Source organism: Hydra viridissima, unplaced genomic scaffold (assembly GCF_058129835.1).
Source record: "Hydra viridissima isolate aposymbiotic clone 2 unplaced genomic scaffold, HvirCarnegie_v1 scaffold_6, whole genome shotgun sequence".
NCBI classification, from domain to species: domain Eukaryota; kingdom Metazoa; phylum Cnidaria; class Hydrozoa; order Anthoathecata; family Hydridae; genus Hydra; species Hydra viridissima.
This window is the reverse complement of record NW_028324305.1, coordinates 10,870,688-10,885,797: the sequence shown is the minus strand read 5'-3', so window position 1 is coordinate 10,885,797 and position 15,110 is coordinate 10,870,688. Positions and strand designations below refer to the sequence as shown.

Here is a 15,110-nt window from a genome sequence, read left to right as displayed (position 1 = left end):
TTCAGCTAAGATCTCTTGCCTGTTTTTCCAGATAAGATTCAGTAATTGAAAAAAGATTACCTGAATTTGCAAATAAATGTGATCACTAGAGTAAAAACTTTTTTACAACCTTACATTCCTGTATATGTAAACAAAATATGTAAATATACATAAATATATATATGTAAACAAAATAATTATTTTGTTTATTTTCAATATTTTTTTAGAAAAAGTCAGACCAAATTAGAAAAGAATAATCAATTTTTGCATATTATTGTACAAACAAAAAAAGAACTAGCAAATGTTTTAGCGTTCTACTGCTTATTGTTGAAAAGAAATCAAATTTGCAGTTCAAAGAAGAAATTGAAGTTGCAGTTTGTGTTCTGCAAACAGCTGCAGTTCCTGCATCACTTTGATTATATATTCTGCACACTGATTACTTCTTGGTAATCTCTTGTGCAATCTTATGATTTCCTTTTAAAATACTTTTAACAAACACATTAAAACATTCAGCCAGTTATAATTGATACTATATTTTTCTTTTTAATTAAAAATACCATAATTTAAAGCAAATATATAAACTAATTGTATTAAAAAACGTTTTTATTTTAATTTTGTAAAGTAATCTACCTGTAACTTTAACTCTGATTTTCACTAGAGATGATGTTTTTGGGTATTTGCATTTTATACTATTCAAAACAAGTAAAACAGTTTACTAATATGAAAATTATACCGGATACATCTTGTGCATTGGATACATCTTGTCATTATGGTTTTTACAAGTGGACCAATATTCTTATCTTCAATTGCTCTAGAAATAGAAAATTATAGAAAATTTAAGTATATTTAAGTGTAATAAATGATTAAAGTATTGCTTTATTTAGCAAGATATGCTAAATATTTTTCAACAACAACTAACACTTTAGCATGAGAACAAAAAAACAATATTGTAACACACATATAAAACACTTAAATACACATATAAACAAACAATTACTGAAGGCATTTATTATCATTATTCCAAGCTATAATAAGGAAGAATTGGTGTTACCACAGCGAGGTAAAAGTGAACAAAAATGCATAAACCTTAAATCTTTTACAGACATTTTTGTAAATCTACAAAAAATTAGAAACATTTGCTGTAGCCTGTGGTAAATTTGTGGATAAAAAACCTTTAAACTGGAAATGGTAAATTAGCATCATTACTGCAGTAATGTTGTATAACAAAGCATAATACACAAATTTATTGCTTTTATCATTATTAAGTATTTATATCACTATTTACCATTTTTCTTACTGATTACCAAAATATTAAATAATTTTTTAATTTGATATTTGAATTTTTAAACAAACAAGATATTGATACAAAATTAATCATCAGATAATTCATCATCTGACTGTAATAAAAGATTTGCAACCTCAGATGCTCTGTCCTTTTTTTTTTCTCATTCCTCTTCCCCTTCCCATTTGATTTCGTCACATCACTTAATTTTGCTCTTTTGCTAGTGCTAGTGCTAGTGCTAGTGCTGGTGCTACTGCTACTACTGCTATTGCTACTGCTGCTACTGCTACTGCTACTGCTACTGCTACTGCTACTACTACTACTACTACTTTGTATTATTGGAGTATTATTGGAATCAATAATGAGAGACTTTAGTTTGGTCTTCACTTTGAGTCCCTTCATTTCCTTCTTGATGAGCTGGAGTCCCTTGACTCTCTTGAGTGTCTAGCTGTAGCTGTTGTTACTCTTTAGGTTCAGGACCAGCTTGAGGTTTGCGGTATCTGAGTTAGAGAAGCCTTTTTAGGTGCACCCCTTTTTTAGTTTTAGTTTGATTGTGTTTGAGTCTTGGTTTTAGAGGACCAGTGCCAGGTATGTTGTTAAGATCCGACTGCAGTGCACTTTGTGGGTGCCAATTTATGGTTTCAGTAAAGTTGTTTAATTTTGTTTGGCAACTTGATGATGCACCATGGGGGTATCAACCCTTTTGTTTTTATAAATAAGCCCAAAAAATCCTCTTATGGTACTGGACTTATCAGCCTCTGGTTGAGCATCTTTCTTTTCTTGAAGTTTCTCCTCTTTATTTTAATTATCTGTATTTTGCATCTTGTAAAAAGATAGATGGTGGTAGGGTTTGAAAGAAAATAGTGGAATTATAAATGTTAAAAAAGATACAAATGACAATTTTTTAATAGCAGATAGTTCATAAATAGTAAATACATGAACCTCAAGAAATATTGATGTATTAAATATTTAAATACTTCTTTGATCAAAATTATTGCATTTTACTCTGAAATACTGGTTTTTGCACATTTTATCATAAAGTTACCTTATAGTAGCTGCTTTAGTTATTTTTATCAAAATTATCACAAATTTAAGTAATTATTGGTTATTCCAACAGTTTGTCGGAACAACCAATAATTACTGCTTTTATGCAATTTTACCATTATCTTTGAGTAAATTTAAAATTCATTAGAAACATTAAAAACTAAAATTCTTTACCAAAGCTCTGGATAAATTTGTGTAAAAGTAAAACCCTTTACCAGTGCAGTAAAAATGAGTCTTCCCGCTGGTGCAGAATGCACTTGCTTAATTAAAAGCATTTTAAACAATATATATATTCTTCTAAAAAAATGCTGGAATATGCATTTTATTTTTGATACTCTATTCTTACAAATAACTAATTTACTATTTTCTTTTTTATTGTTTTATTTACAATAAAACTAACTTACGTTTTTCCTTCAAACTTGACATCTATAAATCTACTACGATCATTTCCAAATGCTATAGATTGATCTTGCAAGTCACACTCTCCTCCTTGATCACAAATAGGGCAGTCAAGTGGATGATTTATAAGAATAAATTCCATAACTCCTTCTCTGGCTTTACGAGTTAAAAGTGAATCAGTTTTGATTTTCCATCCATTCATCACTGGCATAGCACATGCAGCAACAGGCTAAAAAATATTAAACCAATACAAATTGATTAAAAAAAGAAAAGTATAAAGTGGATATGTTATATATAGATCTCTTCTCTAATATAATTGTTTTATTTACTTTAGTTATAAATATAAACTACCATTTCAATTTTTTACACTTCATAGTCATGCTGATTGACATTCATGTAAAATTTTAAATTATATCATCAACTGATGTTTCATGGCTGAAACATCAGTTGATGATATAATTTAAATTTTGAAACAATAACTCAGTAAAATTTTTAGATCAATCCAGTTCCAGGATGTGGTCTCTCACAATCGTTTGCAACCAATTTTAATGTAACTTGTAATAATATAAACTGTTTTTTTATCATTAATGTTCAAACTTTAAAAACTTAGCAAGTTTTGTTGGTTATACAACTTTCAGAATAATACAAAACTGATGTTAAAAATTAATCCATTGTCTACAAGTTTTGAAGCAAATGCAGCAAGCAATTTACACTGCAGGCCAAAAGTTTCCGGACACTTGGATTTTGTTTAATTTTTTAATTCAAACTCCCATAATTATTTCAATAAAATTCAAATATCATATTTATTTTTTAAAAGATACATATAGTTACTATTTAAGAAAAAAAAAAGCCAAAAAATGAAATAAAAAAAATACTAAGAACACTATTCTTATTACACTGTCTTTTCGTCAAAAAATAACCCACGAGTTTTTATCACTTTTTTTGCGATCCGTAGCATCCTATTTATTAATTTATTTATTATTTCGGGTGTAATTGATAACCAGGATTCTTCTAATACTTGCCACAGGTGCTCTTTGGATGTTGGGCATTTTTGTCTGACCTTTCTGTCCTATTCTTCCCACAGTAACTCTATTGGGTTCAAATCTGGTGATTGGGCTGGCCAGGTCATGTTTTTAAGAACACCATTATCCTCTTGTTCCTTTATAAAGTTCTTATGTAATTTTGAGGTGTGTTTAGGGTCATTGTCCTTAAAAACAAAACCACGACCAATAGTTCTTAAGCTAGAAGGTATAGCATTGTTTTCTAGAATTATTTTATATTGTTCTTTTTTCATAAAACCCTAAATTTTAACTAGGTCACCTACACCAGCTGAAGAAAAACATCCCCATACCATAACTGCCCACCACCATGCTTGATTTTCGGCACTAAACACTCTGGGATCATTTTTTCTTTTGTTGTTCTTCTGATGCAAATTCAACGTCTTTGCCCCAACAGTTCAAATTTGGACTTGTCGGTCCATAGTACTTTTCCCCAGTCTTCTTCTCTCCAACTTTGGTGGTCTATAGCCCATTGTAACCTTTTCTTTTTATTTCCAATCCGTAGCAACGGTTTCCTGACCACTATACGACCAGAAAGTCCTGCTTGTCTAAGACGTCGTTTCGTAGTGGTTAATGAAATAGATTTTGAATGACTCCTATTAAAGCCTGAAGTTATTTCTGGGGCCGTGAGTCTTCGATTTCTTTTACTCATCAATATTATACTATTATCTTCAGCTTTTGTTGTCTTTCGTGGTCTATCAAATCTTTTTTTGTCTTCAAAAATGCCTGTTTCTTTCCATCGTTTGATGGTATCTTGTACAGTACTTCTGGCAACTTGTAATTTTTTGCAAATTTTACGAACTGAATATCTTTCTTAATGTAATGTAATTATTTCAGAAAGTTTTGCAACCGTTAAAGAAGGTTTTTTACCCATATTTTTAATTAAATAGTCGAATTATAAAATTTTAAAATTTTTTTGAAGATTTTTTAATACAACCGTCATTCATACCAAATGAAAACTAAACAAAACTAAATATTCTTAATAATTTTAGACCAAACTCTTAAGAGTAATTTAACGCTATATATCAAGTTAAAATAAGCAATTAAAAAAAAAAAACTTATTTATGTAAGTTTGAGGCCAGTAATACCTAATTACTGACCTCAAACTTACATAAACACTTAAAATTAGTAAGTTTAAGTATTATAAATAATATTATTGATTAATTTAATGATACAGGATCGATTTTAGCTTTTTATATAAAAAATATCAAGTGTCCGGAAACTTTTGGCCTGCAGTGTAAGTGCAGAAACAGAAATAACTAAAGGGTTACAACTAAAAAATTGGACAAAGTTTGAAAGCTCATTACTCTTTCAAATTTTAAGATAAAAATTAAATATAAATAGAGCTTTATAAAAGATTCATTAAAGTTTATTCTAAAACATTTATCTATTATAGATGACTCCTCTTTGCCTTACAGTATCAAGTATTGAACTGACTAATGAAAAAAGCAATTGTACTAAGTTCATACCCAATTTATTAAGATAATACTTTATCTTTTGGTAGAGCCCTTTCACATTTTTTGTTTGCCAATTATTCCTGTACCTTTGCTAATTTTAAAATAGCTGAAAAGTTTTCTATTGGGCAACATTTACAGGATTATCATTTTTACAAACAAAATTTGTGTCATTTTTGTTCAAGTAGTTAATCACACTTTTAGCATAATGAGCTCTTGCTTGATCTGGCCAAAATATGTTATTATCAGCATATACATTCCTTTAAGTAGTTTTACTAATTCATTGAAATTCCCTTATTGAAAAAATAAGGTTTTGAAAAACCTTTTCCAAGAAGTATAACCAAACCATTATATGATCTTCAAACTTCTTTTTTTTTTTATTTTACATCTTCTGGTGCTACTCTAATATTGCTTGTATTGAACTTGCTGTTTCTATTGCTAATACTATTACTCAACATAAGATAACGTAACTAATAGATTCATTATCAATAATCCAGCTTAAATTTTTGAAATTTCAATACAATCCTTCACATCTCTTCCTTGCTTCAGCCTTTTGTTCTTCTGATCGCATTGGAAGTTCAATCTTTTATCTTTTTTCTTATAATAGTATATTTTTTAAGTATTTTGCATGTATATTAGTGAAAACATTTAAATGATCTGGATGATTGCATTTGTGAAACTTTGTCTGATTGATCAAACATATTTTTTAATTTTTACTTCCCTTTGGTACCCATTATTTTTAATTTTCTTCTACTTCTAATCCTTTTTGATCCTAGTCTGTTCTCTTTATGTTGAATTATTCTATAAATGGTGCTTTTTGACATCTTTTCTGCTTTAAAATGCAAAAACATGGAATTTTTTCCTCCTGAATGATTCTCTAAATGAAATTTGTACATGCGCTCGCGAAGAGCTTCTTGCTTAAACTTAGAACAAACTTCCAATTATTCTTCACAGCTTCAGGTTCAGATAGTTACTACTAACAACAAAAAGAAACAATCTAAATATTATTTGTGGATGGATGGATATTGTTATTCTATGGTGTAAAAGTTGATCAACTTCACCCATTTATAACTTTTTTTAACAGAAACTTGTGATTGTAATTGATAATTATAACAGATATTTTAAAAAGTTTTCCAATTCATTAAAACTATTTCTCACAAAAGATACCTTCTAAAAAGATATCAGCTTGATAGTACCAAGAAAATCTATTCCATTAAAAGCAACAGAACTTGTTAAGGCAGAAAGTTGATAATTTTTCTGATGAATGTTTTTGGTGTTTAAGATTTATGCAACACAATGACTTAACATTATTAGGCAAGACAAAAATATTCCAGAAATTATTAGAATGCTTAGAAAAAAGTTTTAAATACCAACCTTTTGTTAAGAATAAGAGAGAACAAAATAATTACTAATTGGTAAATATATGTAATATGGATGAAAAATTTGAATGGTTTGACAGGTCAACCTCAAAAGCAGTTAATATAAAAGGTGAAAAAATTGATAAAAATTACTGTATATAAAAAAATCAATTTGCAGTTGACATAACTTGCAAGGCTGGTGGTATAAAGTCAAAAATGTTTATAATATTCAAATGAAAAACAGCCTAAGAAAGAAAATTTTCTGAACAGTGTGGTAACTTACATTAATATCTTATGTTAATATTTTAAATGCTCATTTGACTGAGTCTCTAAAATCAATACAAAAAGATAATTCTAACACTGATGATATAGCAGCAGCAGGACTGTGGACTCTGCTAGCATTAGTTCCAACTTCAACTTCACCTTTCTGCACATCTGACCATAATCCTAATTCATCAATCAGTAAGAATATATGGTATATTTTGCTTAATAAAAATTTCCAAACTGATAGAATGCCATTTGCAGCACATATGAATTAAAAGAATCTTTCTTAAACTTTCTTGCACTTGTAGTTTGATATCATATGCCACAGTATCTTTTTCAGATGAGGTATGCTCAAGTAGTCTATAGTAAGTTAATAACAAAACCTATATTTGCAGATACAAATTATAATAAAATAAATGCACCATAACTTGTTGCTAGTACCATGTGCTATTGTCATTTTTTATTTTTTCAAACATTAATGAGCCAATAAAGACTGACACCCCTCAAATGTAACAAAATTGATTGATGTCTGCCACAATTTTCTCTTCTTAAACAGCTCACATTACATACTTGTCTAAAATTTTGCAATAGGAAAAAGTTACAGTATACTTGCTGGGTTCATGTTTTTTGGGACAAAATTATGCCATTTTATTGAATAAATTTGATTACACATCTTAAGTAATGGAGAGATGAAAAATGAGGTCAGAAGACAGGCAGATCATCATGCTTTTTGATCATAGGCATAAGTTAATTTTTAATCATTCTTTCATTTAAACTTCAGAGTTTATGTTTCTATTTGTGAAAAATGGTTGAATTTTGAAACCACACAAACATGCTTTCTAAATTATAACTTTCTTGTCAAAATTTTTTGCTTTTAGCAAAATGTCAGGCTTCCGTTCCTTCCCAGATCTTATAAAATTGCTGGCCTGATAGCACTACACAGTCAAGTTTGCAGTAGGTTTTGTCAACTATTATAATCCAATTTTGATTTCCTTGAAGTTTTTTTTGTAGCAATGTTCAACCTCATTTTTGAATTTCATTAAACTACTGTTGGGAGCTTATAGGTGGTTTCTGCTTCTTGCATACCTTGTAGTTGTATCTCTTTTTGATTTCTTGTATTGCTGAACACCAGTATTTTTTTGATACTCTGAACAGAGTACTCAGGATTTGGATTGATCCTCTGGATCACTTTTTAAGTTGGTCTTAAGTTTACTTTTTTTTAAAAGATTGGATTTTCTATCCAACCTGTGACCTTCACTTCACAATTTGATGATACAACTGACAGTTTTCTTTTGAAATTTATATTTTTTTGCTAGTGAATTAATTGGAACATCACCATTTTTAAGGCACTCATCCATAATGAATTTTCTCACTTCTACTTGCAAATATAAGATCTGCTTTAAAATAATAAAAAAAGCTATCAAAATTGATTACTTTGATCTCAAAATAATCCAAAAAGTCCATTCATTTTAGACAGTCTCTATAGAAAACAGTATTTTCCTGCTATTACTCACTGAGGTTTAGCATTTTATATATTATCACTTACTGTTTAGCATGTTTAATTTATGTATATTAGTCAGTTACAATTTTAATCAAATTTACTAGAGTTTATTTAAATTAAGTTGAGAAGTGACTGTTAAAAATTCATTAACACCAGAAATTTCATATCAGCTGAAAGGTGTAGACACAATTTTTTGAGGTTGTAAAAGACCACTTCCTTTATCAGATTTATCTAAAGTTTTTACTGAGCTACTGTTAATGAAAACCTCTTTAGATGAGTACTTTGATAAATTTCTAAAAAAAAATTATATATAAATTACCCATTTTACTCCTTTCCTATCTGCATTCATAACTTTATTTATCATTCCTATCTTTAATTAGCTAAACCATAATTTTTTGGTTTGAAAATCATACATCATACAGGTCCAGGTCTTTATACTGGAAACTACTTTACGGTCAATTGTTTGAGCTGTCAAAATTTATAGCACACTCAATGAAAAACATCTATCTTGTTTAATCTTACAGCATTTAGCTAAGCAGATACACAGACCATAAGTTAATACAACCCTAAAGTCAATTTAGCAACCCATAGTGGTGCCATCATAGAGAAAGTGATTAAGATGGTAAAGATAGTGATCTCAAGCTTTAACTTTTTCACCACCACACTCTATCTTGCAGTGCAGAGCAGGTGTACTACACATAAATTATAAATATTAACTTTATATGCAGTAGTTCTTAATTAAAAACAGAAAAAAATGTAGTTTTTTGTAATTGATAAAATAAAACTATATATTTGCTACAGAGGTATTATGCATTTAGACCCTTGCAGTATCACCTTTATTTTATATATAACAGTTTAAGCTCAGGTTTAGAATAGGTTTAGGTCAGAGGAATAAAAGTGATTTGTGCATAAAACTTCAAGATTCATTTTTGATAAAAATGATATTTTTATTTATGTGATAAAAAAATATTTGCATTCTAGTAATTGCTAAGTATTTATGAATAAGTCTCAATGATGATAGTGAAATTGACAATGTTGTGAGGTTGCCCAGCTTGTATTTTGATAGTGCAAAGCAAAAATGAACACACATATTCATAGTTTTCAAAAACAAAAAATACTTATACTAAATGATACCAACCAAAGAACACTTATTACTTAATTACTTGATGGTTGATATTACTAAACATCTGAATTGACCACAAGGTCAAAGTGTTAAATTTGTTCTAACGTTTCATGAATAAGTTTCATTTGTTGATTTCTTTTTTGCATTAAGCCATATAATAACTATATAACATGCTTGGGCAACCTCTAAACATCAAACAAATGTAAAATTATTTTTACACAAACATCCTATCAATTAAACAAACAATCCTAAGGGCTGGTAGCATAACATTTCAAATTTTGTTGAAAAGTTGAAACTATGTATTAGTTCAAGTTAATCGCTTGATACTTATTGTCAATCTACCCAGTATAATTAGCCTGGAAATGGATTAATTACATACAATTGCTAGCCCTTCTTAAATAAATGAGACTTCCTTCATAGAGGTAATGTAGCTGTAATAAAATTTTGACTAAAGTCATGTTTATATTAGAGATTTCTCTAATTGAAACAGCATTTATAAACATAAGGAATCAATCATTAGGCTGTGTTAACATGATGTTTAAAAACTGCTTTAAACCAATGACAACTTTATGACTAATATGTAGTTAACAGGGTTTTAATGTACATAACTTTATAATGAAATATTTATTGGGAAGTAAAGCAACAAAATTTTTACTGGGAGATATTAAAAGAAAAGTAAAATAGTATTAAGGTGAGTTAAGTTGTTGAGTGGTAGAAATTCAGTTTTCAAAAAAAATTGTGCTTAAAAGGTTTTCAAAGAGTATCATTTTATGCAACACTGAATATTAAAAACATTAAACAGGAAACTTTAAGAAACAGGACACATAAATAACTTGAAAAATTTTAAAACAACTTGTTACCTTAAACTTCTGAAGTCTGAAAATAATTTTTGTTTAATTATTAGCTTGATCATACTTTAACATTTTCAGTACTGTTATATTTTAAAGGTAATGGCATTAAGTAAAGAAAAAGCTTTAAAAAACTTAAAAAAAAAAAAACCTTTGCAGACTTTTCAACCTCAACCAAACACATGCGACAATTCCCGGCAATTGACAATCTATCATGATAACAGAAGCGTGGTATTTCAACTCCTACCATTGCACATGCTTGCATAACTGTTGTGCCAGGATCCACCAAAACAAGTTTATCATCAACATAGACTTGAAGTTTTTCATGCTTTCTTTCAGTAGAGTGAAGTAAGCGACCTACTGAAAAAACTTAACCACCAATTAGGGTGTTAAAACAAATATCTCTTTTTTCAATACACTGAAAGAGTCCAAGAAAGTACAAAAAGGGCTTCAATTTTAAGATTTTTCAGACTTTACAGATAATAAGCTTACAAAACTCAAGTAGACTTGAAAAATATACGCTTACATGTATCAACTTTTGAAAACTTAGCTAATTTTTTTACATCTGATCAATAAAAAACAGAACTTCTCAGGGTAAAATAACATTGTAGCTTGATTATAAAAAAAAAAAAATTTAATATGTTTTTTTAAAATTTTTTAACTTAGAGTTGTTTTATTTACTAATCAGCTGATAATCAATATCTATAATTATGTTTATTGTATGATTATGTTTACTGATATATGAATACACTACTAATACTTATACAACTCACCAGCCTTTTGATTTAAATATAATCTAGAACAAAAATTGGTGACACATCGACCATGGCGCATCATATTTAATATAACTTTAGGTGTTCTTTTCTTTTTTTAATACGATACAAATATCCCTCGCTGGTTTCCTTACAACAATTATTTTGGTGTTGAAGAAGCAAAATCGTAAGTAAGAAGATTTTAACGGTAGCGATCTTGTAGCAATTTAATGAAGTTTTTCATGACTTCTGAGCCGCTTTTATAAAAGCGGCTAAGAAGTAAATTTAAGAATTAAATCTTAATTTTAAATCTTAAAAAAAAATTGAAAATAAAAAAAAAAAATCTTAAATATAAGAATAAAATCGCATCCTCGAAAATTTAACGTTTCAGTAACCAAACACAATTTATCTAAGTAACGTTTCAGTAACCAAACACAATTTATCTAACCTAAAACTAATTGTGTATTCAGAAATCTTATAAGGTATACAGTTCAATAAACAGAAATGTTGCTCTTAATTCAAAAGCCAGCAAATTATGGCTAATTTCACCACTATGTTTAACCATTGAACACATCTTGCCCGTTTGACGTATTCTTTGACAAACAAATTCTCGTCGCTTTAGCCCAAATATTTAATGACTACTTTGATTTGCATTAGGTTCAATTGACTGTTCTTGTGAAATCAATCTTCAATTTCAATTTCTCTTTTGAATTAATATAATATCTTTCCAATTTATCTCCCGAGGTCTACCAGTTCTTTTTCGGATTTTCTAGTTCTCAGTGTCTTTACACATTTATAGAGTAATCTGGACTGCATTTGTTCAGATTTTGAATTTGCGGTGAGTGTAACTATGACTTTAAATATATTATATGTCTTGCTAATTTACCTGAGTTAAATATATATATATATATATATATATAATATGAACATCAATAAATACGAATTCTCGCAATACTAATTTTTTATTTTATCTAAGAAATTTTCGCTAGATTATTGTTACTAGCATCTTCAGCTTTAATTACAAATTATTGATTAAATTAAATTACAAACAAGCGGCAACGCCACTTTTTTATGGCTTCTTTAAAGTTCGCTTTAATTGGGCTTCTTTAACATTACGTAGGTATAAAAAATATGGCGTCCAGAATTGCGTTTTTACATACTGACCGTCATCTAAATTCATACCTCCATTTTTAGGTCCGCATTTGTTAAACTGAATTTCGATTGCCTCTCGAACTTTTCTTTCAAATTTTTTGGGTTCTACTTTTAGAGTCTTTACTTGATCCCATTTTATATTACATGAACATTTAATTTTATGATGACCTGAATCTACAAGTTCGTGAATTTCTTCATTCCATAAAAAATGACATTTATATAAACACAGTTCTATTAGTGATTTTATTTCTGAAACGCTTAGTTTTGTTAGTTTATTTAAATTTGGGAAGTGCTCTAACATTAATTACACTCGATACTATTAAAAACATCGAAAAAAAGCAAATATTCAGGTTAAGCCCAATTCAAACCACGATCCAATATATATATATATATATATATATATATATATATATATATATATATATATATATATATATATATATATATATATATATATATATATATATATATATATATATATATATATATATATATACTATACTATATGGGCAAAAAATGTTCAATTGTGTTTCATATCTGGCAAAATAGCAGAGAAATATTACCAAAATTTATTTAAAACTATGAATACTCACTATAAATCACTTGAAATAGCTCAGTACCTTTAAACACTTTTTTTGACTGCCCTCGCTGACCATTAAATTGCAGAGCTAAGTTATTGTTAAACAGCTGCTGCATCATACGGCGAACAGCTTCGTCGACTTTTCTCCCTCCGATACCTAGAAAATTAACCTGCAAATCATTTAATCAAACACATTAAGATAATCTAAAAAGGTATTTTTAAACAATATAAAAATTAAAAATTTATTATATAATAGCAAAAATGCATATACAGTTTGTATGAATGATACATGATATTTACTAAACACCAGAATACTGATATTGCAATCTTAAAATATGACAGACTAAAAATATTATGCTAAAATTAACAAAGCTCAAAGTTCATTATAAAATAGGAAAGAAATATAGATAAGTAGTTGCTTCTACTCATTTACATTGCTTTCCTATTTTATATTGAACTGTACATTAAAGTAATATCTAGGTCATAAGTATTATCTTACAAGTATGTTTGCAATATTGATATCTTTTAGCTTCATTTCAATTGCATCAAAAGCTTCCATGGTGTCCATTGGAAATATTATCCCGTCTGGTAAACGTGAAGCCTGCACTATTTTATTCCCTTGACTAAGCATTGCATTTAGCATGTTGTTGTGGATAGTCTGGGTTTGCTGAATATCCACACACACTTTCAGCAACTGTACCACCAATCCATGCATTGTTTGATCTTGGTAAAGTGTAAATAATTACTTACATTATCACATATATAGTCATTTAATCTGAAAAAAGCCAAATAATCAACAATCAATAATCACTTACTAGATATATTACTGCAAGATAATGCACTCCCAATGTTAACTGAACTATAATGCCATAAATCATAAATAATAAAAATCAAATTACTAACAACTGATTAAGCTTGAGATCAAATACAATAAAAAATATGCAAGGTAGGCATCCTTATGAGATTTTTAAATTATGTAACTCACCAATATTTGTAACTGGTGATGTCGTTGTTACTGTCTTTGACATAGAACCTGTTGTCGTGTTTGCTAAACGAGTACACTGGGTTGGTGTCATTAATGCTGCTATGTCAATAGATGAAAATGGTGTTTCATAAGATATAGGCATAATCGGTAAAGTTGTTATCAATGTTGGTGAACTTGACGCCGTAACAGAAAATGGTACAGAAAATAAAGGGGGAAGAATTTGAGTTGTGGCACTAAGTTGAGTTTTCCCAGCTAATTTTTTTTCTCAAGAGGGAAATAATCAATGTCATTTTCAAATTCCATTTCAGATTCAAAATCTGATGAAATTTTTCTAGTTGCAATCCTAAAAAATAAATGTTACTATCACCAAATGTTTTCCTAAAATAGTTTAAAAACATTTGAAATTATTCAATTAAAAATTATTACTTACATGGAGTAGGTGGAATTAATACTTACATGGAGTATTAGTTCCACCCACTCCATGTAAGTATTAACTTTAAATTAGTTAAAAATTAATACTTGCACGGGCTGGGTGGAACTAATAAATAGAAATAAATGTGATATTAAAAGAATTGAAAGAAAGTTAAATTTAAAAAAGCACAGTAAAAAAAAAAAAAAAAAAAAAAAAAAAAAAAAAAAAAAAAAAAAAAGAACGAAAATACCCGATAGCGCGAAAATTTCGGTTCGAGGATCGGGTTTATTACCTGATTTCGAGTATTTTTATTATCCAAATTATCGGGTAGTTTTATTACCCGATATACCGGATTATCGGGTAATTTTATTACCCGATTTTCGGGTACTTCTACGGGTAATGTTATTACCCGATTTTCGGGTAAAGAAATTGGCTAATAAAATTACCCGTTAATCGGGTACTTCTACACGGCTGTTATTTTTGATTGTTTTCCTCCCACTTGCTAAGATTTTAAAAAATTATTTATTATGCGGATGTAACGTAAACACAATTACTCCATCTGTTTTAAGCATTCAAGTTTTAAGGAGTCTTAAGCATTCAAATATGTCCATAAAGCGAGGTAATAATTTTTGGGTTGAAGAAGAACTGAGGGTTGGAACACGCCAACCCAGATGGACTAAAGAAATAATTAATGGTATTCATAGTGAAAAATCTTTTGGTGGAGATGAAATGAATGATATTATTGAGAGAGATGTAGATTGCCATCTGGTATTGGGTGGTCCAATAATAGATGGCTACCTAAAAGAAATCGGTAAAGCATTTCTTCGTAAACTAGCAAAAGGAAAGACGACTGGTTTAGCTCCTTCAGTTTCATTGTTTATTCCATGGGGAGTTATGAAAAATATAGTAACTCTAATGA

The 15,110-nt window shown here is 28.8% G+C and overlaps 2 protein-coding genes across 4 annotated transcripts in view; both read right to left on the bottom strand.

The window, feature by feature from the left end:
- LOC149886990 (NADH-ubiquinone oxidoreductase 75 kDa subunit, mitochondrial-like) overlaps positions 1-11,271 on the bottom strand; it is a 64,447-nt gene extending 53,176 nt beyond the window's left edge. The window contains exons 1-4 of one of the 3 annotated variants that reach the window (XM_090091761.1): positions 11,084-11,271; positions 10,462-10,679; positions 2,710-2,933; positions 713-790 (exon numbers count right to left, since the gene is read on the bottom strand). In XM_090091761.1, coding sequence (XP_089947887.1) covers positions 713-790; positions 2,710-2,933; positions 10,462-10,679; positions 11,084-11,147 — 584 coding nt within the window. In that variant the 5' untranslated portion in view covers positions 11,148-11,271. The remainder of the gene's footprint in view (positions 1-712; positions 791-2,709; positions 2,934-10,461; positions 10,680-11,083) is intronic. The other 2 variants (XM_090091762.1, XM_090091763.1) reach the window with 2 other exon arrangements.
- A 1,700-nt stretch (positions 11,272-12,971) lies between these two features.
- On the bottom strand, positions 12,972-14,003 carry LOC149886989 (uncharacterized). The gene is made up of 4 exons (XM_090091817.1): positions 13,780-14,003; positions 13,610-13,648; positions 13,294-13,517; positions 12,972-12,998 (listed from the first exon to the last, which is right to left on the bottom strand). Exons 1-4 carry the CDS (start codon positions 13,919-13,921, stop codon positions 12,972-12,974), a joined length of 432 nt encoding a protein of 143 aa, XP_089947943.1. The 5' UTR covers positions 13,922-14,003.
- Positions 14,004-15,110: the final 1,107 nt, after the last annotated feature.